This window comes from Stegodyphus dumicola, chromosome 2 (genome assembly GCF_044657685.1).
Source record: "Stegodyphus dumicola isolate Sdum_Otavi_A_Nest chromosome 2, ASM4465768v1".
NCBI lineage: Eukaryota > Metazoa > Arthropoda > Arachnida > Araneae > Eresidae > Stegodyphus > Stegodyphus dumicola.
Window position 1 is genome coordinate 56,999,892 of NC_140769.1, and position 23,120 is coordinate 57,023,011.

Consider the following 23,120-nt stretch of genomic DNA (forward strand, 5'->3'; position numbering starts at 1 on the left):
TTAAATGAAGCTTCCGAGTACACTTCTCACATCTCCCATCTTTAAAAGTGTGATTTTGGCAACAATTTTCCTGTCTTATTGTTGTTGATAGATTTTGGATGAAATCGCATCTGTTTGAATAGTTTCATTCTTTTAGAAATATGGGTTTGGCAACAATTTTTCATCGTATTTCTTATGTCTCTGTTTTTAAGAGATTGGCATATTTCATTGCCATTTATATATATATATATAATACATTTTTATTGATTTTTTTTTGGTAATTAATTTTTTTCTGCAGAATAAAATTCTGCGCGGAATTTCATGTTTTTTGAGTTGCTTTCATGTTATTTTTTGCTTATTTCACTGTTTGAAAAGTTTTGCAGGACTTTTTTTTTTCGTCAACGGAAAGTTGGTTAATTTTTTAATTAGGATAATTAATATTTGTATTAAGGGATATAGCTTATTTCATTGTAATTTTTTCCTCTTGAAAATATAAGATAAAATATCATTAATTATACTTTGCTTTTCAGAATTTTTTGTTTTTTGCATTCTTTTACGTTATTTATTGCTCATTTCGCTGTTTTTAAGATATTGAAAAGTTTTGACCTCCTTTATACCATTTGAGTTCTTAAGATTTTTCAAAGGGAAGTTGGTTAATTTATTTATTAGGATAATTAATATTTGTATTAATGGATATTGCTTATTTCATTGTAATTTTGTTATACGTAATAACTTTTTTTTTATGAAGTTGTTCTGCAGAATAAAATTCTACGCAGTTTTTCAATTTAACGTTTGGTGTTCCCTTCAGCCATTTTTCCGGTACATTTAAAAGCCAGACGAAGGCGGCAGTGAAGCTGCTAGTTTAAGATAATTTAATAAATAAGTGTGGTTGGAGCCAACTGAAAAATACAAGACAAATTCCTGCTTAGGGGAGAAGACGTCTCAATATATGCTAAGAAAGAAAAAATTATTTACTATAGTGTAGTTATTCATGAGAAGTGAAAATGTATACAGTAACTGATAACAGTCGAAATGTAAGAATATAGATATATAATGTAGAAAATGGTGATGTAGAAAATTCTACTGAATGGATGTAGGTGAAGCGCTTGGAGAAATGGAACTGAAGTAAACTTAGAGGATCAAGAGATGGTGGGCATCTCTTGATTTTATCCATCATTCTAGCCTTACACACATTAAGAGAGGACAAATCAGAAAAATAATATAAAACCATTATGTTGGTATTTGAGAAACTGCACAAGAAACAGTCAGCAATGACCATGAGCCAGTGCATTTTGCTTCTTGTAAACAATGCTTGGGTACATGTCCGAGGAAAAAAGCGAAGAAATTTACCCATTTAGATAAGAAATTTTGCAACAAATCCATTATGTTCCCAGCTGTTTCGTCTGAAAGGGCCTCCAATTTTTCAACTGTTTAGTAGATGAATCAAAGAATTACACACTCTGCAGAAGTAAAGATTCTTCAAATTAGTACGAATGATTAGCAAAATTGTAGCAATTTATGACTATTTTGAATTTTGTGTATATTATTTTATTTATTTTTTTTTGCTTAATATGCGAATCCCATTCAAATTGGTCATTTGAACGATGCAGATTTTTTCTTCTACGTATCAATTTCATTTTTAAGATACATACAAATATAAGAAGAAACTGATAGCAAAGTAAATAAGATATGCGATATTTCTTTGTAAACGTAAAAACTCATTACGTTGAGAGAAGTGAAATGCATGACAGCATCTAATTCTTGTGAACACAGAACTTCAGTTTAATTGTTACAATGTCATATTTATGACGTATTATTTCACTAACGTGGATGCAAAAGTGATTGTGATATATGGGTGATGTCAATCAATGAGGATAGGAATCAACTAAAAGAGAAGAGGAATCAATCTGAGAGGAGCCTAAAGTTTAGTTTTCCAGGAGGGAGACCCACAGAGAGGTCAGGATAAGGAAGGCTCATGGGAGCTGTTAATGAAACGACATCAACCTCTGTATTAATTAAAGTACATATTTTTGTTACTAGTAGTGAGTGGTTTTGTGTGGCTAATAAATGTCAAAATAAGAAAAAGAATGGATATCTCATTGAGGCTGAGAAGACGGTGTAACAGTGATAATCTCAGAACTTAATACAGCAAGGAAGTTTTGTTCTCAAAGAGTGATAGTCTCTGAATAATGAAATAGTTTGATGCATAGGTAATTATAACATTTATATGTTTTTTCAATACAGTGTGCCTTTTTTAATAGAAAGTTAAGATTCTTCGTTTGAGCCACGATAATTGAGAGTTCAGATCACAAAAGTTCACCGATAACGAGGGGATAATATTAACAATCGCTGCAAGTTTTCCCAGAGCTTGGTCTCTCGCTGTTGGAAACGATGGTTGCGCAAGGTGGTCTTTTTTTTTTTTTTTAACCATGTGCCATATGAATAGGAGCCTTTTTTTAAAGAGCCCTCAATGAAGGCATCCCCTTTTACGGCAGGTAATTCTTGAGTGCTTTGTATAATAAATTAATTTAATATTTATTTCCCAGGTTAAATGTAATAACTCAACACATGGTAGGAATATATGGCCTAGAAATAACGAGCATTACATGTTACTGGTTGAAAACATTCTTCATTTCGAAATCGATTACAAAATATAGCAGAACGTTCACATGCATCAGAAATTGACAAACTTCCAAACTTTCCGTACTGCATTATGTCTAATAAGGCTACAATTGCATTATAGGAATTGTGACTAGACCTCTTAGTAACCATCTTTTATGAGAAGCATGATATATTTGCTAGTTGTTCAGCTGAAGACTTAACTTACTCTTGCCCTATTCTTTGGTATCCATCTCGGCAGCTACAAGAATAACCTTGAGGACCTGTAGGAGAACATCCAAAACTGCATGGGGCGTTCTGGCAGCCTCCTCCTCCAGCTTCTAAAGGAAACATGAAAATAATTAGTACAATTACTTTTATTAAAATAAACGAGAAAACTGAAAAGAAAATATTAGTAAACAATTAGTGTAATTTGCTATTGAACAAATGAATGAAAATTAAGTATTCTTACCCAAACAAACTAAGAGATTAGAATCAAAGACAAATCCTGGAGGACAATTGCAAGAATAGCTTCCAACGGTATTTTCACAACTCGCTGCTCCACATACTGGTCCTGCAGCGCATTCATTATCATCTAAATATTACAAACGACCGATAATTATTATTTGAAAATGCTCCATTAAATAACTGTAAGCTAGGATTTTTATTCACCCTGAAGATTTTACTATTATTGTGTCTTCAAGTTCCCGAACTTTCCCACTAATAATTAATAAAGAAATACTAATTTTCTAGAATTCTGCTCTGACGTTTATTATTATTCGTTCTGACTTATTTTTTATGTGTATAAAGAAAGGATGACTTTCGTTTTGAATGTCAGTTCCGTCTGGCTGTCACAATGAAAACAATATTGCACCGGATATTTATGTCTCATGCTTTTGCCTGTTAACTGAATATTACGAACTTCTTTAATCTTTCACAGCAAATATTAAAGGAATTACGTAGGATGGAACATGGATTCAGCAGTCATTAAGGTTTACTTAGAAATTCAGATTTTTTTCATTCTGAAATCATTTATCTTTGGAAATGTAAATTTAACAAACCTATAGAAATCCGGTTTAACGTACATAGCATTTTAGCATCTCGGTGTGAAATCGAGAATGCTTGTTGATGCCGCATCAGAATATGTACTTTTGATTTCTTTCTAGATCTTTCAAAATTGAAATGATTCATTTCTAAAATGAAATTAATGATATGCAAAAGAAAGTTTGAAAATAATATATTTGTTAACAACAGCTATACGCACTTACTCAAATTATTACACATTCAATGTATTTTGGATAATTTAATAAAATATTTTAATATTTCTACTGCTATAATAAATTAAAAACATGCGGAATATGTAAAAAATCCCATTAAATTCGTAAAAGAGGAATTTTTTGGTATTTACTAAAATTTGAAATTTTAATTACAAGAAAATATTTTGCCATTTATTTGAACTTATCGAGAGTTAAATTAGTATGTTAGCATGTTCAACCTATTTCAATTCTGCCAATTACAAATCATTTTTTTCTAATGCTCTAAATGGATTTTTTAAATACTGCCCTAACTGACTATATAAACCTTTGCATTTGTCAATTCATTGAATGCTCACATTAATATTTACTATCTCACATATCTCACATTAATATTTACTAAAATGTTGATATATATGTGACTGCAAATAAGATACGGTAAATAACTGAAGTAAAAACACAAGAAAACAAATTACCTATACATTGATTCCAGTAATAATGTTGTCTGAATCCATCTGGGCAAGCACAACGATATGCGCCAATCATATTTTCACAGCCATGCTGACAACGAGTTTCATCCATACATTCATCGGTATCTTTGCAAAAGTAGGAGTTGATGAATAATAAATTATTGCATTCAACACACAAACAATAGAAAAAGAATTCATTTAGTATTAATCTGGATTTGTAATCTTATTATTATACATGTTCATGTTTCAGAAATATGCATTAAAATTACTAATGCTATTCACTTTAACCGAGTAAAATGATATCGAATTCTGTACATACTGAACAATACCTCAGTTTAAATACAGGTGCATTATTTATTTTATGGATAGTATAAATAAATGCTTCATAGATTTAAACTTTTTTATGTAAAATTAAATATAAAAATTATGAACATGTTTTTGACTGAACATTAATGTCATTTTATTTTAGTTCTGAGTAAAAAATATTTATTTTCCAAACCTAAAGCATTTAGAATACTTGTGGCTGAGACAATGCTATTTAAAAAAAAATTACGAAAAATTGCTTTTTAACTGAAAATATAATAATTTGTAATTATATGTGCATCATTCATCAGTTTCATACATTTAATAAAATTTTGTAATTAAAAAAAAATTGTAATAAAATTTTCAGTTGTAAATAAAATATACATAATTTGAAATAGAAATTCAAAATTGGTTAATTCCTGTTTATAAATTTATTGGTCCTATTCAGATTCAAAAGTTGTTTCCTACAGAAAAATTCGTACTGATGTTTTCAGTTATAATTACAAAAAATTCCAGATTTTTGGATAAAAGAATACAACTCAAAGCAAAATGCATGAAAGTTTCTGGACTAACAATGCAAAAATAATACAAAATATATCGGAAGCAAATTTTGAGGAAAACTACCTTATTTTAAAAATGAATAACACAAATAGTATAAGCGATATCAGTTTAATTTTTTAAGTTATAGAAAGACACTTAAAAATTTTTAATCATTAAGTTTTTTTATTACGGTTTAAAAATAATATCATTAAGGTGGCCTCCTTTCTGGTCAATGCATTGAGATAGTCGAGTTTTGAAGTTTTTTTCCCCTTTTACCAGCATATCAACGGGTATGTTGTCGATAGAAGCTTGAACATTGTTCATCAGTTGAGCCAGGGTCTTTGGACGTTAGAGATTTCAGATAGCCCCACAAAAAGAAATCACACGGGGCTAAATCAGGCGAGTGCGCTGGCCACTGACAATCACCTCGTAAGGAGATAAGGCATCCAGGAAAATCATGGTCCAATGATGCTTATTATGGACAATACACACCAAACAATCACACGTTCTGTGTGGAGGTGCTGCTCATGAAATTTTCGGGGATTCATGCCAGTCCTTTTGCTTAATGCATGCTGCAACCGGAAAGATGTAAATGACCCTCATCGCTAAAGAACACAAGGAAATCATGAGGCGTATTGTCAAGAACAGCGATGCATGCAAATGTTTTCGTGAAAGAACATCGCGTGGATTAAATTTTTGCACCACTGGCAATTTATGTGGATAAAAATGCAGTACGTTGAAAAGTACGACTCCACGGAAAACGCGCGCTCCTCTCTCGTCCACTGCATAATCGGTACTAAACCTGTATAACATAAAATGTAAGATACCGCTCTTTTCAATGAGCGCCACCCCACCCTTTTCGGAATAAATGTCGCTAGATGGCGCGCGTTTCAAATAAGGAAGTTTTTTTTCCGCACCCAAAACTAGAAAAAAATTAATTTGATGTTACTAACACTTGGTAACTTTCTTTACATAATTACCATGTGTAATATATTGAATGCAATTATGTACATTAAACTTTTATTTCAAGTTAATGAATTAAAAATTTAAATTGCACATTGTAATATTTTCCTTACCCATGCAGAATTTTCCAGATGGATCCAGATTATATCCTCTGGGACAAAGGCATTTGAAACTGCCAGGCATGTTCATACAAGTACCCGAAGGTGTACATAGATGAGGTTCATCTGTACACTCGTTGATATCTGCAACGATTATAAATTAGAAATATTTTCGATCTACAATAATACATTTTTTTCTATTTTGGAGTTAAGGGTTTACCTATACACTGGCCTCCAACTTGCGAGAAACCTTTCGGACATGTACACTGGTAACTGCCTATTGTGTTCACACATTGATTTTGACAAGTATGTTGACCTGTTTTGCATTCATCAACATCTAAATAAAAACAAGTTTATCACATATTACGAAATTATTGCCTCCACAGCATAAATTGAAGTCAAGTGCAAAAAAGAAAAAAAAAAAGTTTGCTAAAAGCACACATTAATTTGATTACCTTAAGATTTTTTGAACTTACAATGGCCAAACATTTATAAGTCCGCTTGTCTCTTATTCGTCTAGGTGGAACCTTAACACTACTAACTGATTATTTCATCTTATCTTTGATCCCAAGATTACCGTTATTGAGTAGGGAGAGTTTTGGCGCTCTTTTATGTTCTTAATGAATTGAACTCATATCAATTGATGGGAAGGCACTGAAATTAAATGCCACCAAGGAAAATCATAAAATACTTGACTCACCATGACTTGAAACATTATCGGCGCCAGAGATGGTGTAGACAATGTACTTATACTGGAAGGAAGAATTTAGGGACGGCAACATTTTAAAAATTTATGAAGCTACTAGGCGACCGGCAGAATTTAGGAGTCACAGAGAGTGCATCCGGGCAGCAAAAAGCCTAGCACCAGCCTGCAGTTGATATTCCAAAAATTTGGATCGATTTCATTAAAGGTATCAAAAAGTGTCAAATATCCGTCCTTCCCAACAACGCTAGTCTATAATGCGAAGACAAGATGAATCAATAGGCAAACAAAAATGGAAGAATTGGAGAAATTGCAAGTTTTCTCGCGGAGAAATACTAAAGAGAAGTAGCAACAGAGCTCTTGGAGGCTCATTCTGCGGATGATCCTACCGATGGTTAAATGATTAACGATAATCATATTCAGGAGCGTACTTTTGTAAAAATGTTTCCCATTTAATAAACTTCATTCTCGTTTCATCAAATATACATCGACAGAACAATATGAACTTACCTCTACAGGTAATACTATCAACTGCTAAAACATAGCCTTTGGGACAGGAGCATTTAAAACTACCCTCAGTATTTTCGCAAGTGAATTTGCAAGGTGGTGGAACTTGCTCACATTCGTTAACATCTGTAACAGAAAAGGCATTAATTTCACTTGAAGACTTTAAAGAATAAAGACGAAGAAATGATTTTAAGAAAATAATTTACGTACTTTATGATGTTATTTACTATTTATAATGTTATTTTACTTAAATAACATTATAACGTAATGTTATTTAAGTAAATTTATTTAATGTTATTAAACATTTTGTACTAATAACTTGAAGCAGCTTATTCGTCTTCTTATAGTTATGAATTCATAAGTACTTCAAATCAGATCTTTAGAAATTCATTAAGTAACTTAAAACGGTCCTTTGAAATTTTATTTAATTATTTTAAAATTTAATTTCAATGTGAAAAAATTTAAAAGAAATCAGAGAAACGGTTAAAAATGTCTGCTTATAACAAATAAACAAAAATATGTTAATCTCTCCCAAAAAAATTGTATTAAAAATATTTCTTTCTAGTAATAATTGAGTTATTGAGTAAAAGATTAGAAATAATTAATACATAGTTTATTTTAATCTTTTAGGTATTAATAGCAGAACCATCTGCCAAATTTGAAACTGCACATTGTAACCATAAACATGTAATCTAAATCATACTTCGACAAATGAAAACGTTATGCTTTTTCTTGCATTAGAATCTGATGTTCTCAGATTAAACAAATACAAAATCACAAATTACGCTTTTAACAGTTTAAAATATTACATTTAAAAGAAGTTTGTTGAATAATTTAACTACGCATTCATTAACAAACTCAGAAATTTAAATTGTTTTGCAGACATTCAAAAATCTGTTCCACTTTTAAGAAACAAGAATAATTCTTCAATGAAATTCTTGCACTTTGTGCAGAAGTATCAACGATGTATTTACTTAAGGAGAAATTTCATGAAAAAAATGAACTGCTTATCAGAATGTGAGTGAATTATACAACATTATTAAAATAATTATTATTCCATGTAAAATACTTTTTGTTACTGTGAATAATATTTATTGTCCCACAATATTCATAAAAGTGTCTAAATATTTCTTACCGATATGAAACCTTTATTTTTAAATCTGACTTCAAACACAAATTTTAGAAGCATATCGAGATGAATGTTATTACAAAAATGCAATATTTTAGCTTTCTTTTTACATAAATAAATCATACATTCTTTTTTACATCAGATGAATTTGATTTTTAAATTTTATATTTGATAGTAAACAATTTACAAAGCATTTGGTATAATGTCTTACCAAAGCATCTGGTGCCTGATTGGTCAGGCTTGTATCCTTTGTTGCAGATGCAGCGATATGAACCTAAAGTATTGATGCACCGGCCATTTTGACACAAATTGGACATTAAAGCACATTCATCGACATCTGAAATGGGAAATTATACTAAAGCGATGAAAATATAATCTGAATACATAGAAAACTTTTCATTCATATATAAAGCGATGCATAATATTAAAAAAATTTTATCACAGGACAAGATAAGTGGGCGGGATTCCAGAACTTTGCTTTTAGCGGTATAGTCATGTTGCGCTATTATGGTGTAAGAAGGTATCGTGAAGTGTTGATGATAGGAAGAAATAGATGTATAAGGCACTTCGGCTAAACTAATAGCAGTGAAAGTCCTATCAACACTGCTGCATTAAGGAAAGGTTGTAAACAGATACATATGCGTTTCCAAATTGCATTTTGAAAATACTTTAGAGAATATGAAAAAAATACATGCTAAAAGAGTTTTTGATATTTACATACTGGAGAGTGAATAACTATTAGTTCCATGAGATTTGCGTCGTTATATATGACATAATCAAATATATATAATAAATATGACATAATCAAATAATTATATATGACATAATCGTTATATATGACATAATCAAATATATGACATAATCAATACATAATGGATTCTTAGCTCATGCAGTCAAATTTCAAGGTATTATATGCACATCTGTATACGCATATGAACAATTTTGGGTTTTCGTTTTGGTATTATCCGTAGGATTTGACTGCAAGCTTTTTTTTTATTTACTTATTTCAAAAAATCTTCTCGTGCACCCCAAAGTATCACATGAGGCTTACAAAATGTAAGTAAAATAAAATAAATCAATTCCAAATGATAAGAATAAATCCAACACACATTATTTTAAAAAAGAAGAATAAAATCCAAAAGGCAAATACAGAAAAAAAAAAAAAAAAAACATTTACAGCATTTAAAGTAAGAGCCAACAAAATCATTAAAAGCAAGATAGACCGAAGGCAGAGAAACAAATTCATGACATTTCGGTGGCCAATTAATTGAAATTAATTTAATTCTACATTTTAATGAATTTCTTGCATGATTAAGCAAAGGGCAATCGAAAGGTAGGTGGAAGACACTTTGCTAGACCCCCGATGTCACAGTAGTACAAGCTGGAAGATGTTAGCTTAAAGCGTTCAAGATAAACATTAAACTTTCCATGCCCGGACAAAAACTGCGTAACGTAGAACTACGTAATAAGTCCTTATTTTTTAGTCTTTTAAAGACAGTTGAAAAGAAGTTTTTTGTAATATCATGCTTATCAGAAGTGACAATCATGATTTGATTGTTCATTGTTTTAGCTCTGAATATTTTTTTAAAGTAGATTCTGAAATATTTACATCAACATTATTGTTTTTTCTAGTTGCATTATTGGCAAGCCAATCGGCTCTCTCATTTCCATATATTCACCCCTCCCCGCGCACTCGCAAGACACTGAATATCTGAAGCATAATGTAAACATTGAGTTTATAAAATCTGAACACCCTTCTCTAATAAACGCTACTGATATAATTAGTGATTTTTACTTATGTATCTATTTGGTGAATTGATGAAGTATATTGTGGGCAGTGAATCTTGTTTTATGAGTGATATACAAAATGTTAATGTATATTACGTTTGGTACATTTCTTCATGTGGAATCGACATTATTTGATTTTTTTGTGTATGAATGAATATAGATATTTACAAATGTATTTAATCCCAGATTACAATTTTTTAAATATTGCATATTTCCATGTACCAATCGAGAATACTTGGCGATTATTTTTACTGGAGTTTGGGTGTCGGTTTATATACGACTTTAATACGATTTACAAATAATTTTATCACTATAAATGATATTGTAGGCTAAATAATTTTAAACATTTTATATTTACTTTATTTAACCGTATAGATTTCTTAACATCGGTATTCGAATCACATTCTTTTCTAGTAATTCCCTGTAATCTTTGCTTGAAGGTAAATGCCATCGTCTTCCATTTCATCACTGTTTTCGCTATCATCCCCCTCATAGGTAGCATCATGTTCAAATCCATTCATAACATTACACAAAATGACAATTTTTTAAACCTATACGCTGACCTTCTTTGTCTGGACAGCTTTTACCATACAATAGAAATGATTAATAGTACTTTAAAGCAGCGCGCCATTTAGACAGACAGGTATAGTTACAGTTGAAATGTAATAGATAACTCAATGTTTCCTAGAAGTAAATGGGTATAACCCTATTATACTTCCGTTTGTATTAATTTAGAATGTAAAAATAAATATTAGTTTACTGTCGGTGCCTTTGTACTTACAAACTTAGGAGTCATTTCCAGAATTTTGGTAGTACAAATTTTGTTACAAACACAATTTTTATTTTTGGTTTGCAGAATTTTATCATAGTATATAATTAGTCATATTAGATCTTTAGGATCAGGCTTATAATAGATCAAAGCTTTCTTAGTTCATAGTTCATCATTTGTAGTATATGTTTGTACATTAGTGATTCGTAATAGTAAAATTTATTTGCAGTTCGTTGTAGAGACATTAGGTAATTTTTGAAAAGGTAGAGAGATGAAAAATGAGCAACCGCCTTCGCTGGGAATCGAACCACGGACCTCTGGAATACCGGCCCAGAAAACTACACCACGAAGGCACGCTAGGAAAGCGGGAGAAATACCCTATATACTCCCCTTTTTAAAGGGCGACTTTTTTTAGGGGAACCAATCGCCAAATCCTTGGTGTGGAGAATCCTCATCCAACACCCTTTGAGTTCGAGCGCCACTGTAGAGACATTAGGTTAATTGGAAAAGCCGAAGAGATGAAAAATGAGCAATCGCCTTCGCTGGGAATCGAATCACGGACCTCTGGAATACCGGCTCAGGGGGCTACCACTACACCTCGAAGACACTCTAGGAAAGCGGGAGAAATACCTTATATACCCGTCTTTTAAAGGGCGACTGGGGTTTTTAGGGGACCCAATCGCAAAATCTTGGGTGAGGAGAATCATCATCCAACACCCTTTTAGTTCGACCGCCAATGTAGAGACATTAGGTAATTTTTGAAAAGGCGGAGAAACGCCTTCGCCGGGAATCGAACCACGGACCTCTGGAATACCGGCCCAGCGTGCTAACAACTACACCACGAAGGCACAATAGGAAGGCGAGAGAAATACCTTATATCGTAATAGGAGTATTAATAGTTAATCTGTGAGGTTATAATTATTGGAGTTATTGGGTAACTGAGCTGTATCAAATGTTTTCTCCTTTGGATGAAAGGTACATCATGCTATTTTCTATTTTCTCTTTGAAATGCTTATTCTTGATTGCAAATTTAAGAAAAGCATTTGCGTTTGAGGTAGTTAATTTAATATAAAATGATATAGTTAAGAGACTGATATTTATATAATGATTAAAATCTCCCCTATACCTCACATACGTATGGATTGGAAGTAGAGACGTTCCTTTATTTAAAGTATATGGGGAATGGGACATGTTCCGTGAGAAAGCAATTTATGTAGTGGTTAAACGTTGTGCATTGTTCGTTAACATGTGGAGCGATTTCATACCTGTGTCGTAATTTTGCCATTCATTTTCCCAAATATTTGTTTTTATCTTTCCAAGATGAAATTTTAGGTACGATTTCGGCCAAGGATGTTGTATTATTGGACTATTATTGTATGTTATGGCTGATTTTGCAGCTGTATCAGCTTCCTCGTTCCCCGTGATTCCAACTTGAGCCTTGATCCATGAGATTCTTGGAAATAGGCGAGGATGTTGTGAGGTACTTTCGGTAATTTGCTGGTTCAATTCAGATTTATGCTTAGTATTTTGGAGTGCTAGAATAGCTGACTGACTATCTGTAAAGATGTTATTTGCTGCAAGTTCTTAATTATTGAATAATCAATAGCTAATTTTATTACTAAGAGTTCAGAGTTCAAAATGCTATTTTCTTTGGCAAGACGCGCTTTTAATGTAATTTTTTGGTATAGATTCGGTAAGATAATACAAGCACATCCAACACCTGTTTCGATTTTAGAGCCGTCTGTATAGCTAATAGGATAAAAGAAGTTATGAGGGGATGGTTTTAGTGCACAAGAGATTCCGGGATTGGTAGCTGGGTGCTTGCTATAAGGATTTTCCAATTTTGTTGGATCAAATATTTCTTCTTGTATAGTGCATGGTCTTCTTAATTTTAATATTATGTCTTTAATATCCTCGCACTGTGCAGTAATATGGAGAGATTGAATTCCAGAAAGGACGGAGAGAGCTGCATTTGAAGTTGTTCGATAACATTTGGTGATGCGGAGGAGAAAGGGTCGTTGAATCGTTTGTAGTTGTCCTTCTTTTCTTTTTGTCATTGGTTGCGACCAGATTTCTGCACCGTCAATCAAAGAACAATAAACCGTAAAGAACAATCTTTTCAATAACTATGATAAAAAGTATTTTTTGGATGGGTGAGTTTAAACTCCAATTTAAACCTTGGACTTTTCTTAGATTATTTGCTATATTTTAGACCAGACAGACAATGTACACTCACTAAGTCTTTCTGCCCGCAAGGAGACACATCAAGCTTAGGTGCGAAGAAAAGGCATATAGAAAATAGACAATTCGGTTCAATTTTTAAAGGCCAGACTGTCCTAACTGTTGTGTGTCTTAAAATGCAATGAACAATGTGTTCAGAGTTAAAGAAATACAGGTGCCTGATCACCTGAAAATAAATATATTAGGAAATGAGATGCGTCGTTTCAGTACCTATGCAAATCTGAACATTTGTTTTTTATCAGAGAAAGAAAACAAAGCTAAAAAACTCTTGATAAGGAGTGTGGTACTTTGAAAAATCTCTCTGCTTGTACTAGATAAAAGCGCTGGCACAGTCAAGTATAAAAAAAGGGGGGGATGGGTTGGAGAATAGGAAATTGTATTACAGTTTATTCTATTTAGGAAGATAAGCTTATGCTAAGACAGGAAAGCAAAAAGCATGGAGTATGAAAGCGTGGAGTACAAGTTTGAAATTTAATTGCAAATTATATAGTTGGAATTATAGTGAAAGAATGTATTACGACGAGAATGGAGAGGGAATAGAAGATAGAAAGAGTAAAAGGAGAAAAATAGGGAAGCCGGAGAAAGAAAAAGGAAATATACTTACAAGGTTGAATTGAATACTGACAAGGAAACGTTAAATAGTTAGAAATTAGGATTATAATAAATTTATGACACAAAATTAGTATGAAAAGTAATTAATATATTACTTAGAGGAAATAAATCTATATTCAGGCTTATATTAAGAAACTGAGAGAGGGAAGTGAGTTTAAAAATCTGAAAGCTTTCAGACTTTATATTACGCACAAAGGGGCGTTTTTTTAACATTTTGTGTATTACCTTTATTTATTAAATATCATGTTCTTCGCATTTAAACCATAAAATTCAATTCAACAGCAATATCACAAAATATATAAAAGAGAATATCTTTAGAATTTCCGATACACAATCTCGCGCGATAAAATTTCTTTTTTCCGTACAGTGTTGCCATTGCTCACTTTGAAATCGTTGAGTTTCTTAATTAAAACACTCATTAATGCTTTACAAAATATGAAACAGATAATAAAACAAATTCCAAATTTTAAATTTGGGTTTCCAGATGCCCATATTCGGGTGGAGATGTACGTTATTCAAAATTTGATGGCTCACACAAACCGTCGTTTTATAACAATGCCGTCGAGGTACCGTCGACGTTTATGAGGTACCGCCGTTTCATCACACTGCGGGAAAAATGCATACATTTATGCAGATTCTTCATTATTTAATTTCTTTAAATATGATATAGGGCTATAATATTTGATGGCTACAACTTAAAAAGTGATTCGCCGTTTATAGTGAATCAACGAAAAATGCCAAAACGAAATTAATAGTCCTCCCGGGCTAAAAAAAAGCAGAGCGCCATTTAAGGAAAATATCATATGACTACTTAAAACGGTTACTTCAACTCATAAAGAAAGCAAATTTTACCACGCTGCTACCAAAGTGTCAAATGAAACAATAAAGCTCATTTTGGGCACCAGGGAAATGAGGAAGCGGACTTACTCGCATAGGAGGCCGCACAGAACATTGATGCTCAACAAACAGAGTTGCTGCTCCCCAAAAGCAGCATTAAAAGGACAACTTGGAAGGATGCTCTTATCCACTGGCAAGAAGACTGGGATTCCATTCCACAGGGCAGACGCACATACGAGTTCTTCCACAGGGTCAGTGCAGACAGGTTAATTTCAGACCCGCACATAACACGCTTCGTAACTAGACACGGGCCATTTCCCGTTACTTTTATGATAGGCACCTAGCAACTACCAACGTCTGTGTATATGGAGATGTGGGCAAGCCTGATCATTATCTGACATCATGCCCATTTACACGAGACTTCCACGACGCTCTGCCGACTACAAATACAGCCGCCTGCAAAAGATTTATGGTCAGGCAACCTTCAATACAGAGGAAAATATGACTAACTCTTATATAGATATTAATATCTTTATATCAGTTAATGCAGTGTCAATGCATAACTTTAATGCTCAACCTAATATAGGGAAATGCTCATTTTATCTTATGTATGTATTAACGTAATGTATGTATGCATGTACTATTATTGTATAATGTATAACAATGTATATATAGTTATAAGTTGTACAATTTGCACTGGTCTGTAGAGTTTAGAAAATTTTTATTATTGTATGTATTAATATATCGAGTGCACATATTAATGCACCTTTTATGTAACATATGTGTTAATGTAATGTATGTATGCATGTATTATTAATATATATAGTTATAAGCTGCATAATGTGCATTGGTACAGCTTTGCAATATGTCTCTAGAGTTTAGCAAATTTTATTATAGTATGTATTAATATATCGAGTGCACAATTAATGTATAATGTATTATGTATAATGCATTTGATGTATCGAATGCCCCTTTCATGTTATGTATGTACTATCAATGTAATGGACGTGTGTGGTTGTTATTAATGTATAATGTATATAGCTATATATTGCATAATGCGCACTAGTATCGCTCTCCAAAATATCTGTAAAGTTTAGGTACTTTTATTATTGTATGTTTTAATATATCGATTGCACTGTTAATGTTTAGTGTATTAATATATCGAATGCACCTTTTTATGTTATCTGTGTATTATTGTATTGTATGTATGCATGTAATATTAATGTATAATATATATAGCTATAGGTTATACGATGCGCATTGATTAGGTTAGGTTAGGTTATTTAATTAAGGCAAAGTCTCGAGGGCTATCTGCCTAAGGGGAGGGATGCCTTCGTGGAGGACGTTCTAACGGAAACTGGCTCGTATACACGTTACAAATGTGGAAAACCACGAAAACACCCATGCAGCCAGACCGTTCGCGGGATTCGAACCTCGGACCGAACTACCAGTGTTCAGCGACTTTACCGCTCGGCCGCTGGTGGGCTCCAATGCGCATTGATACCTCTCTGCAATGTCTGTAAAGTTCAGAAAATTTTATTATTGTGCGTATTAATTTATCGTCCCTGCGTCGAATATTAGAATAGTGCACTCTTAATGTATTATGTAATACGTTATATTACTACTGTGGTAATTCAACATAGTAACAGCACATTTTGATGTAAGTATCTTTATATTGTATAATAAGCACTGGTATTGTAGTAATCCGAAATACGCCTGTTTTCCACCATCTGCCCCTCTTTGTAGTGTTCTTTTTCTGGACAGTTGCGGGATTCGGATGATACCCGAATAGTCAGTGAAAGCCCGGGTGTCCGGACCCTGTTCTCACCTGTCACCACCTGTCAAATGAAACGCATGCCCAAAAGAGAACTGATAAACTATTGAAAATAAAAGTATTCTCTCTTTCTACAGTTCTCTCAGCCCTACCATCCAAATGATGACGTGATGTCTTTGTCGATGATATCGTCTCATCCTTCTTTTTGAAATAGAAGGCGGAAGTGAAGTGGACTTGATAGCTCATCTGATAGGCCTAGCTAAGTTAGATGATTAATTCTTCACATTTTTGGTGATATATGTAATAATTTATCGGTGTGTTGCGAGAGTTTAGTAGAACCATTTACCAACATTCGAGGTTGGAGTGGCGCGGAATAGATAACTGAAACTCTTTTGAAGAATCACAAAATCACTTGCCAATCCGAAGATTTCTTTATCACTTGTCAATTCGTATTAACATATTTTCTTGCATAATATATCTCATTACATGGCATAGCAAAATAGGGGCAATCTGCATCCCACAATTTTAAACTACGTAGCTGCATTTTCTAAACTATGAAGAAATATTTAAGCGGGGAGTCGTGATTTAGCAGGACAGTACAAGCAGCAAAAAGAGGATGCGCACAAAGCAGTTGAAGTATTTATACTCGGAAATTCTTTGTTTGAGTTCTAAATTATGACTAGATAATAAATCGTAAATTTAAAGGTCTGTTGCCATTTAAGTGTCATTCATGTTTTACATTATATATATATATAGCTAACTTGTTGAACGATTTTAAATTCAATTTATACGTGAGTTTTCAGTCTGGATTGAACTTTTCCAACAAAATCTTGTCTCTCAATTTATACACAAGTTGGCTAGTATTCAAAAATTTACAGGACAAAAGTTTTGCTATAATTTTAATTATTCAGAGTAAAATTAAGATGAAAATGCACACTAATGCAATACCGCTTTGCTACATATCGGTTAGTTAAATGAATATTTCATTTAATAAGCAGTATAAGTTTCTGCATTTTTTTGAACTAAGGACTCAATTTGATTTAATAAATTTAATGGTCCTAAACTATGGTAAATATATTTGCATAAATAATCAGTGGTAGCAAAACGTAAAATGATGTAAAAATGTAAAGACGAGGCAATAAGCATCTCTATGTCTCAGTTGTATACCTGATATAATTACTTTATATCATGTATATTTTCATGTAGGGAATAAAACATGGAAGGATTTTATGTTGTAGACAATATATTATAAGAACTTGAATTCAGAAAGCTAGAACACATTCCAAGAATTTTATAGTAAAATCAGTGCTATTTTGTTGATTCTTTATTAATATTTCGGATAAGAAAAGAAATAATAAATCGCATTAAAAAATTTAGGAACGCACTATAATTCTAAACAAAATTAGAAATCAAATGTTGTATATTTTTACCTTTTCCCTCTTTGTCATATCCAATACCATGAGGACACAGATCATTGTATTCTTCTGTAAATGAAAAAAAGAATACATTTAACATTTTTCATACATTTATGTACGTTGACAAATAAATATGAAGAAAATTAGGAATTTATTTCAGCCAGAATTACATTACTAAGCAAACTACTTTAAAATTCTTAGTATTTCTCTTTGTACAGTTCTATTTATTAAAACACGCCACTATAAGTGATTTAGCAATCGAGTATTTACATAGCATATTTTATAATAAACAAAAAATCGAGCATTTACATAGCATCGTTTACAATAAACTTAAAATTTTTCCTCACTGCAATCATTAAATTACACGAAAAAAAAAAAAAGAAATTCAATCTGCTATAATGCATGTAAAAAGTAAATACTCGTTGGTCGCCTATATGTATGGCCGTTTTTAGTATGTGTAATTGTAACTCAAAATTACACCATGTACCTTTGTAATACGTATATCATTTATATATTTAATACGAATATGAGTTACGTAAAATAATTTTTGAAAACATTCCGAAAATTTTTGTTTGTCTCTTGGTCTTCATATTTTTTTTTCTCCAGAAATTAAATTTTTGATCGTGGATAATTTTGAAGTCTATGGAACCAAGTCTTGTAAACCAAGACTCCTTTTAAGTTGTCTAAGGAACTTAACATGGTACTTTGAGATTGAGTTCTACATAAAAATAGACATTGACTCTTAGAAGCCTCCTGTTAAATGTGTCTGTTTTATAGTTTAGCTATGTTATTCACATGCAGGTTTAGGTTTCACTCACTTTTGAAATTCTTAAAAAGCATTTCAGATGGATTTTAATTGAGCAGTTAACATACATGTTACGAAAAAACATTACTATTATTATTTCATTATTAAATAAAACGTTAGCTATTACTGAATTAACATTCATAAGTAATACACAAGCAACAGACTACTTACTACTTTCCCTAGGAGGACAGAGTTCGCACCGAGGACCCCACGCTGATCCCATTCCACAACAACAATCCACTTTGGTCATCCCTCTCACACCCTGAGCCTGTGAAGAACAGCTTGGCAAGCTGAAACAAGATCCTGATCTCACATCTGGAATACGACAGAAAGAGTTTTATGAATGCAGGAACTGTTCGATAATGAACATTGTTTCTCTAATACGCAAACATACACATGTATCATTTTCAGCAGCTTAATGCATGAAAATACTTGGCATGACTATTTTATTAAAATTTTGTTTGTAATTATGTTAATATATACTACTTGCATATTGTATTTGTTATTATATATATATATATATATATATATATATATATATAAAGAAAGAAATTTAGAACCATTTTTTCACAAAGACCCAAAACTGAAATTCTAATAAATAAATTAAAAAAAATTCTATAAATATAGAATTAGAATTTTTTAAAAATTAAAAGAAAAATTAACCATTACAAGAAAAACTAAAAAAGAACGTAAAAGAAGAAGAAGCCAATTAACTCCGATGTAACGTCGTCAGGAGGAGGATACATCGACTTCAATTTCAATTCCTCTTCCATCAAAAAAATGCTTGCTTTTCTGTACCCAGAATGAGCTGGTGAACCATTCCAATGTATTTTTTAATCTTAACAATTCACCCCAAAACTCTAAATTTAACAAAGATTTTGGAATAGTTCATCAAAATGAATTCATCTTTTAGGTTCTTTTTTGGTTTTTTTTGTGATGTTTAGTTAAATTTTTCTTTTATTTTTTTAAAAATTCTAATTTTACATTAATAGGATTTTTTGAAATTTATTTATTTATTTGAATTTTAATTTTTGGTCTTTATGAAAAACTGGTTCTAAATTTCTTTCTATACATATTTACTGATCAATTTTCAGCGGCATAATGCGCGAAAATTCTTGGAATGATGATAAATTTTTCATTTCAAAAATGTTTTCGTGTTTCTGTAATATTATATATAAATATACATATATTTATATTGCATATAAGCGTTTTAAAAGTAAGTTATTAGCAACATGCGTTATGGTTCGAAGAGCAAGCCTTCGAGAACATGATACTTTTTAGCGATATAAGCATTCATGTTTTATTTGAAAAGTGATACACCACAAAATTGGGGTAAGCTATCGCTTATAAGCGATATGCATCCTCGCCTGGAAAGAAAACATTCGACAACATGATAATTTTAGTGGACTATCCCATATAGTTACTTGCGTGATGTTAGAAGAAGCTTTCCCAAGAAACAAGTTTTCCTTAGCATTGGTTTAAACTATGTTCCTAGTGGAAATCGTCATGTTGAAAGCTATATCCCGACTACGCACGCGCGACATTTTGAGAAGCTGGCGAAAATGTCTCGCTTACAGATCTATCTCGCGTACGTTTTTTGCGAGAAAGATGGCGTAAATGAACCAATCAAGTATCCTAAAAGCGAAGATTCCTAAAAATGTTTCTTTGAAGACACAGTCACGGAGAGCTTGCAGGTCTGATAATGGTTTTATAAGTATCCATTCATTATAAACTAAATTGTACACCGCAAAAGTGAGGTTAAGTTACGGATTATAATATATGTTATCATCTGTAAAGCAAAGATTCGATAACATGATTTTTTTGAGCGTGTTAAGCATCTATGCATTATACAAAATAAGTTATAAGAATTACTGATAGTATTAAAATATTTTCAGAAATTAAAAAGATTACTAATTATAAGAAATTTTTAAGACCGACTTTTTATTTGAAAAGTGACACAGCGCAACAATGATTCAGCAGAAAAATTATAATCGACAGTAATCTGGGGCTAAATAAGAACTTTTATGAATGAAGTACAAAATGAAGTGCTCTGCAAAAGGCATTATTAGTTATAATTTTTTTGATTAGCCGTTTTCATTTGTCGAGTGTTCCTCTTCGACATTAAAAGATCCGATTAGGATAATACTTTGAAAGAAGATACGGCAGTTATGTCCTTTTTTTCATAAGCTGTTACCTAATCCTTAGAATCTACGAACGTGTCTAATGAAAATACTTGACACAGTGACTATGGTTAAAATGGATTATAATCTCTCATTAAAAAAGACAATACATTGTTATTAAAAGTGTTCTGTGATAAACGTTCACAGACGTTTCATAAGAATTGTTGCGTCCTTATGAAACAAACGTCTGCGAACATTTAATTCATTGTTATTGTTATACATACATGTTAACAATAAGTAACTTACAGTTTTCCTTATTAAATGATCCTTATTATTGCTAATTATATCTAACTTATCCTTATTGTTATATCCTTACATACTTTGTATTATTGTTTTTATTCATAAGGATTGACATCATGTTTCATAAGAAATGCTATCACAATCCTTATGAAATATCAAAACATATATAAAAATGTCATTATTGATATATAGCAACCAAAGATTTTTTGAACGGCACAGCTTTGAATAACATGCAAAACATTTCATACACCTCTCTTTTTCCTTAAATAATTTAGAGATGTTTTCTGTTGGCATGAGCAGCGGCAGCTAGACGGTGTTGTATACATTAAAATGGGTCTAATTATCAAAAGACAAAGAAAACCTTTGTTTGAATATTCAGTTTGAATTTTTTTCCGGAGAAAGACATAAACTGACATCAAAATTTTACAGATTTAAGAAAAAAAGACGATGAATGAAGAAAATATGGAACTATTTTTTGGGGGGTGGAAGAACATTTGGTTGCTTTGAAATGAATGTTTTCTCCATATAAGTAATTTAAAATTTCTAGTATTAAAAGTTTAAAATTTATTTTTGATACTATTTTATCACTGGAGAATTTTTAGTTTACAAAATCATTTTATATTTAGAACTAGCAGAAAGTATTGTAATTAAATCAGTCTAATGTTTAATATGAGATTTTGAGTCTATTAGGACATCTATACACATCAAAGATTATTAGTGAGAAATTTATACAAACAACAAAATGTTTCTGATAATATTTTACAAGTTAAAATTTACAGTCCCTATTAAAGCTTATAAACACGCGATAAAGTATTGCACATGGAAAAAACACGCGTAGAAAATAAGAACATTTTCAATTTTTATTTAAAAAAGAAAGCAAAGTAGCTTACCGATACATTCCTTTTGAGTACGAGAAGGTTCAAAACCAGGATAACATTCACACCGATAAGAGCCTCTTGTGTTAATGCAACGTCCATTAGCGCATACACCGGGAATTGTTCGACATTCATCAATATCTAATTCAAGCCGAAATAAAAAAATACTATTAATCACAAAATTCCGTAACTATGAAATATGCAGCTATAAAAGTAGACATTTTTTTCCTCATATATGATTTGGTGAAAAGTTATTTCCTACTAAAAACTGGAAGTAACACATTTTATGGTACTTGAGTGCAATAAGCAAAATGTAGTGAGGTCCTTAGAAAAATTTAATTGAAGACTTTTGAAGAGTTGATTCATTTCTTCTTAGAAATACTATTAGGGATTTTGCGTTTAGTTAGCTATTTTTTGTAGAATTGTAATTAAAATTGTATTATTTCCCCGCGTAATGCAGTGCGTGACGAGTTTTAAGAGAAAGGTACGCCGAAGAAGTAAAAATACAGGAGCACGCTCATTTAATAAATATAGTATATCTTATAATTTATATTTATCTTGAAATAATGCAATTGTGCGTTAGCTTTAACTGTACTCTTTTGCTTTCCAGAAACCTCCAGAAAATACCAGAATGTTCTCGTGCATATTTAAAAAGCCTAAAAAAAACCAAAGAAAAAATCTCAGTTCAGTTGTTTACGAAGGTTTTTGTTGTTGATTGTAGCGAATTCGCGGTGAAATCGGATTAGCTTTCTCTGCGCTTGGATGGCGTTTTATTTAACGCTTTAGTACTTTAAAATATAACTACCGGATTGTTAAAATATAACTAGTGGAAACATGCTACTGGTGCTTGGATTGCGTTTTATTTAACGTTTTAGTACTCTAAAATATAACTACTGTGTGATATTGAACGAATATCTGTAAAGAAACATTTCAGCATATTCTTAAGAATAAATTTTATTGACGTTTTATCGAACTTGCGCATTCAATTTATTACGAACCCGTACGCATGCAACAATACAATGAATGCAAAGCAGTGCCCGT

The 23,120-nt window shown here is 31.8% G+C and overlaps 2 protein-coding genes across 3 annotated transcripts in view; one reads left to right on the plus strand and one right to left on the minus strand.

Annotated features, from left to right (window-relative positions):
* The window catches only part of Gmppb (GDP-mannose pyrophosphorylase B), a 121,220-nt gene that overhangs the window by 80,032 nt on the left and 18,068 nt on the right, over positions 1–23,120 (plus strand). The window lies entirely within an intron of this gene.
* Positions 1–23,120, minus strand: part of LOC118189594 (fibrillin-1-like) — a 791,047-nt gene that overhangs the window by 17,437 nt on the left and 750,490 nt on the right. For both annotated transcript variants that reach the window (XM_085810675.1, XM_085810674.1), the window contains exons 56-65: positions 22,095–22,220; positions 18,956–19,099; positions 17,995–18,048; positions 8,755–8,880; positions 7,418–7,540; positions 6,425–6,541; positions 6,220–6,348; positions 4,307–4,426; positions 3,050–3,172; positions 2,807–2,918 (exon numbers count right to left, since the gene is read on the minus strand). In XM_085810675.1, coding sequence (XP_085666801.1) covers positions 2,807–2,918; positions 3,050–3,172; positions 4,307–4,426; positions 6,220–6,348; positions 6,425–6,541; positions 7,418–7,540; positions 8,755–8,880; positions 17,995–18,048; positions 18,956–19,099; positions 22,095–22,220 — 1,174 coding nt within the window. The remainder of the gene's footprint in view (positions 1–2,806; positions 2,919–3,049; positions 3,173–4,306; positions 4,427–6,219; positions 6,349–6,424; positions 6,542–7,417; positions 7,541–8,754; positions 8,881–17,994; positions 18,049–18,955; positions 19,100–22,094; positions 22,221–23,120) is intronic.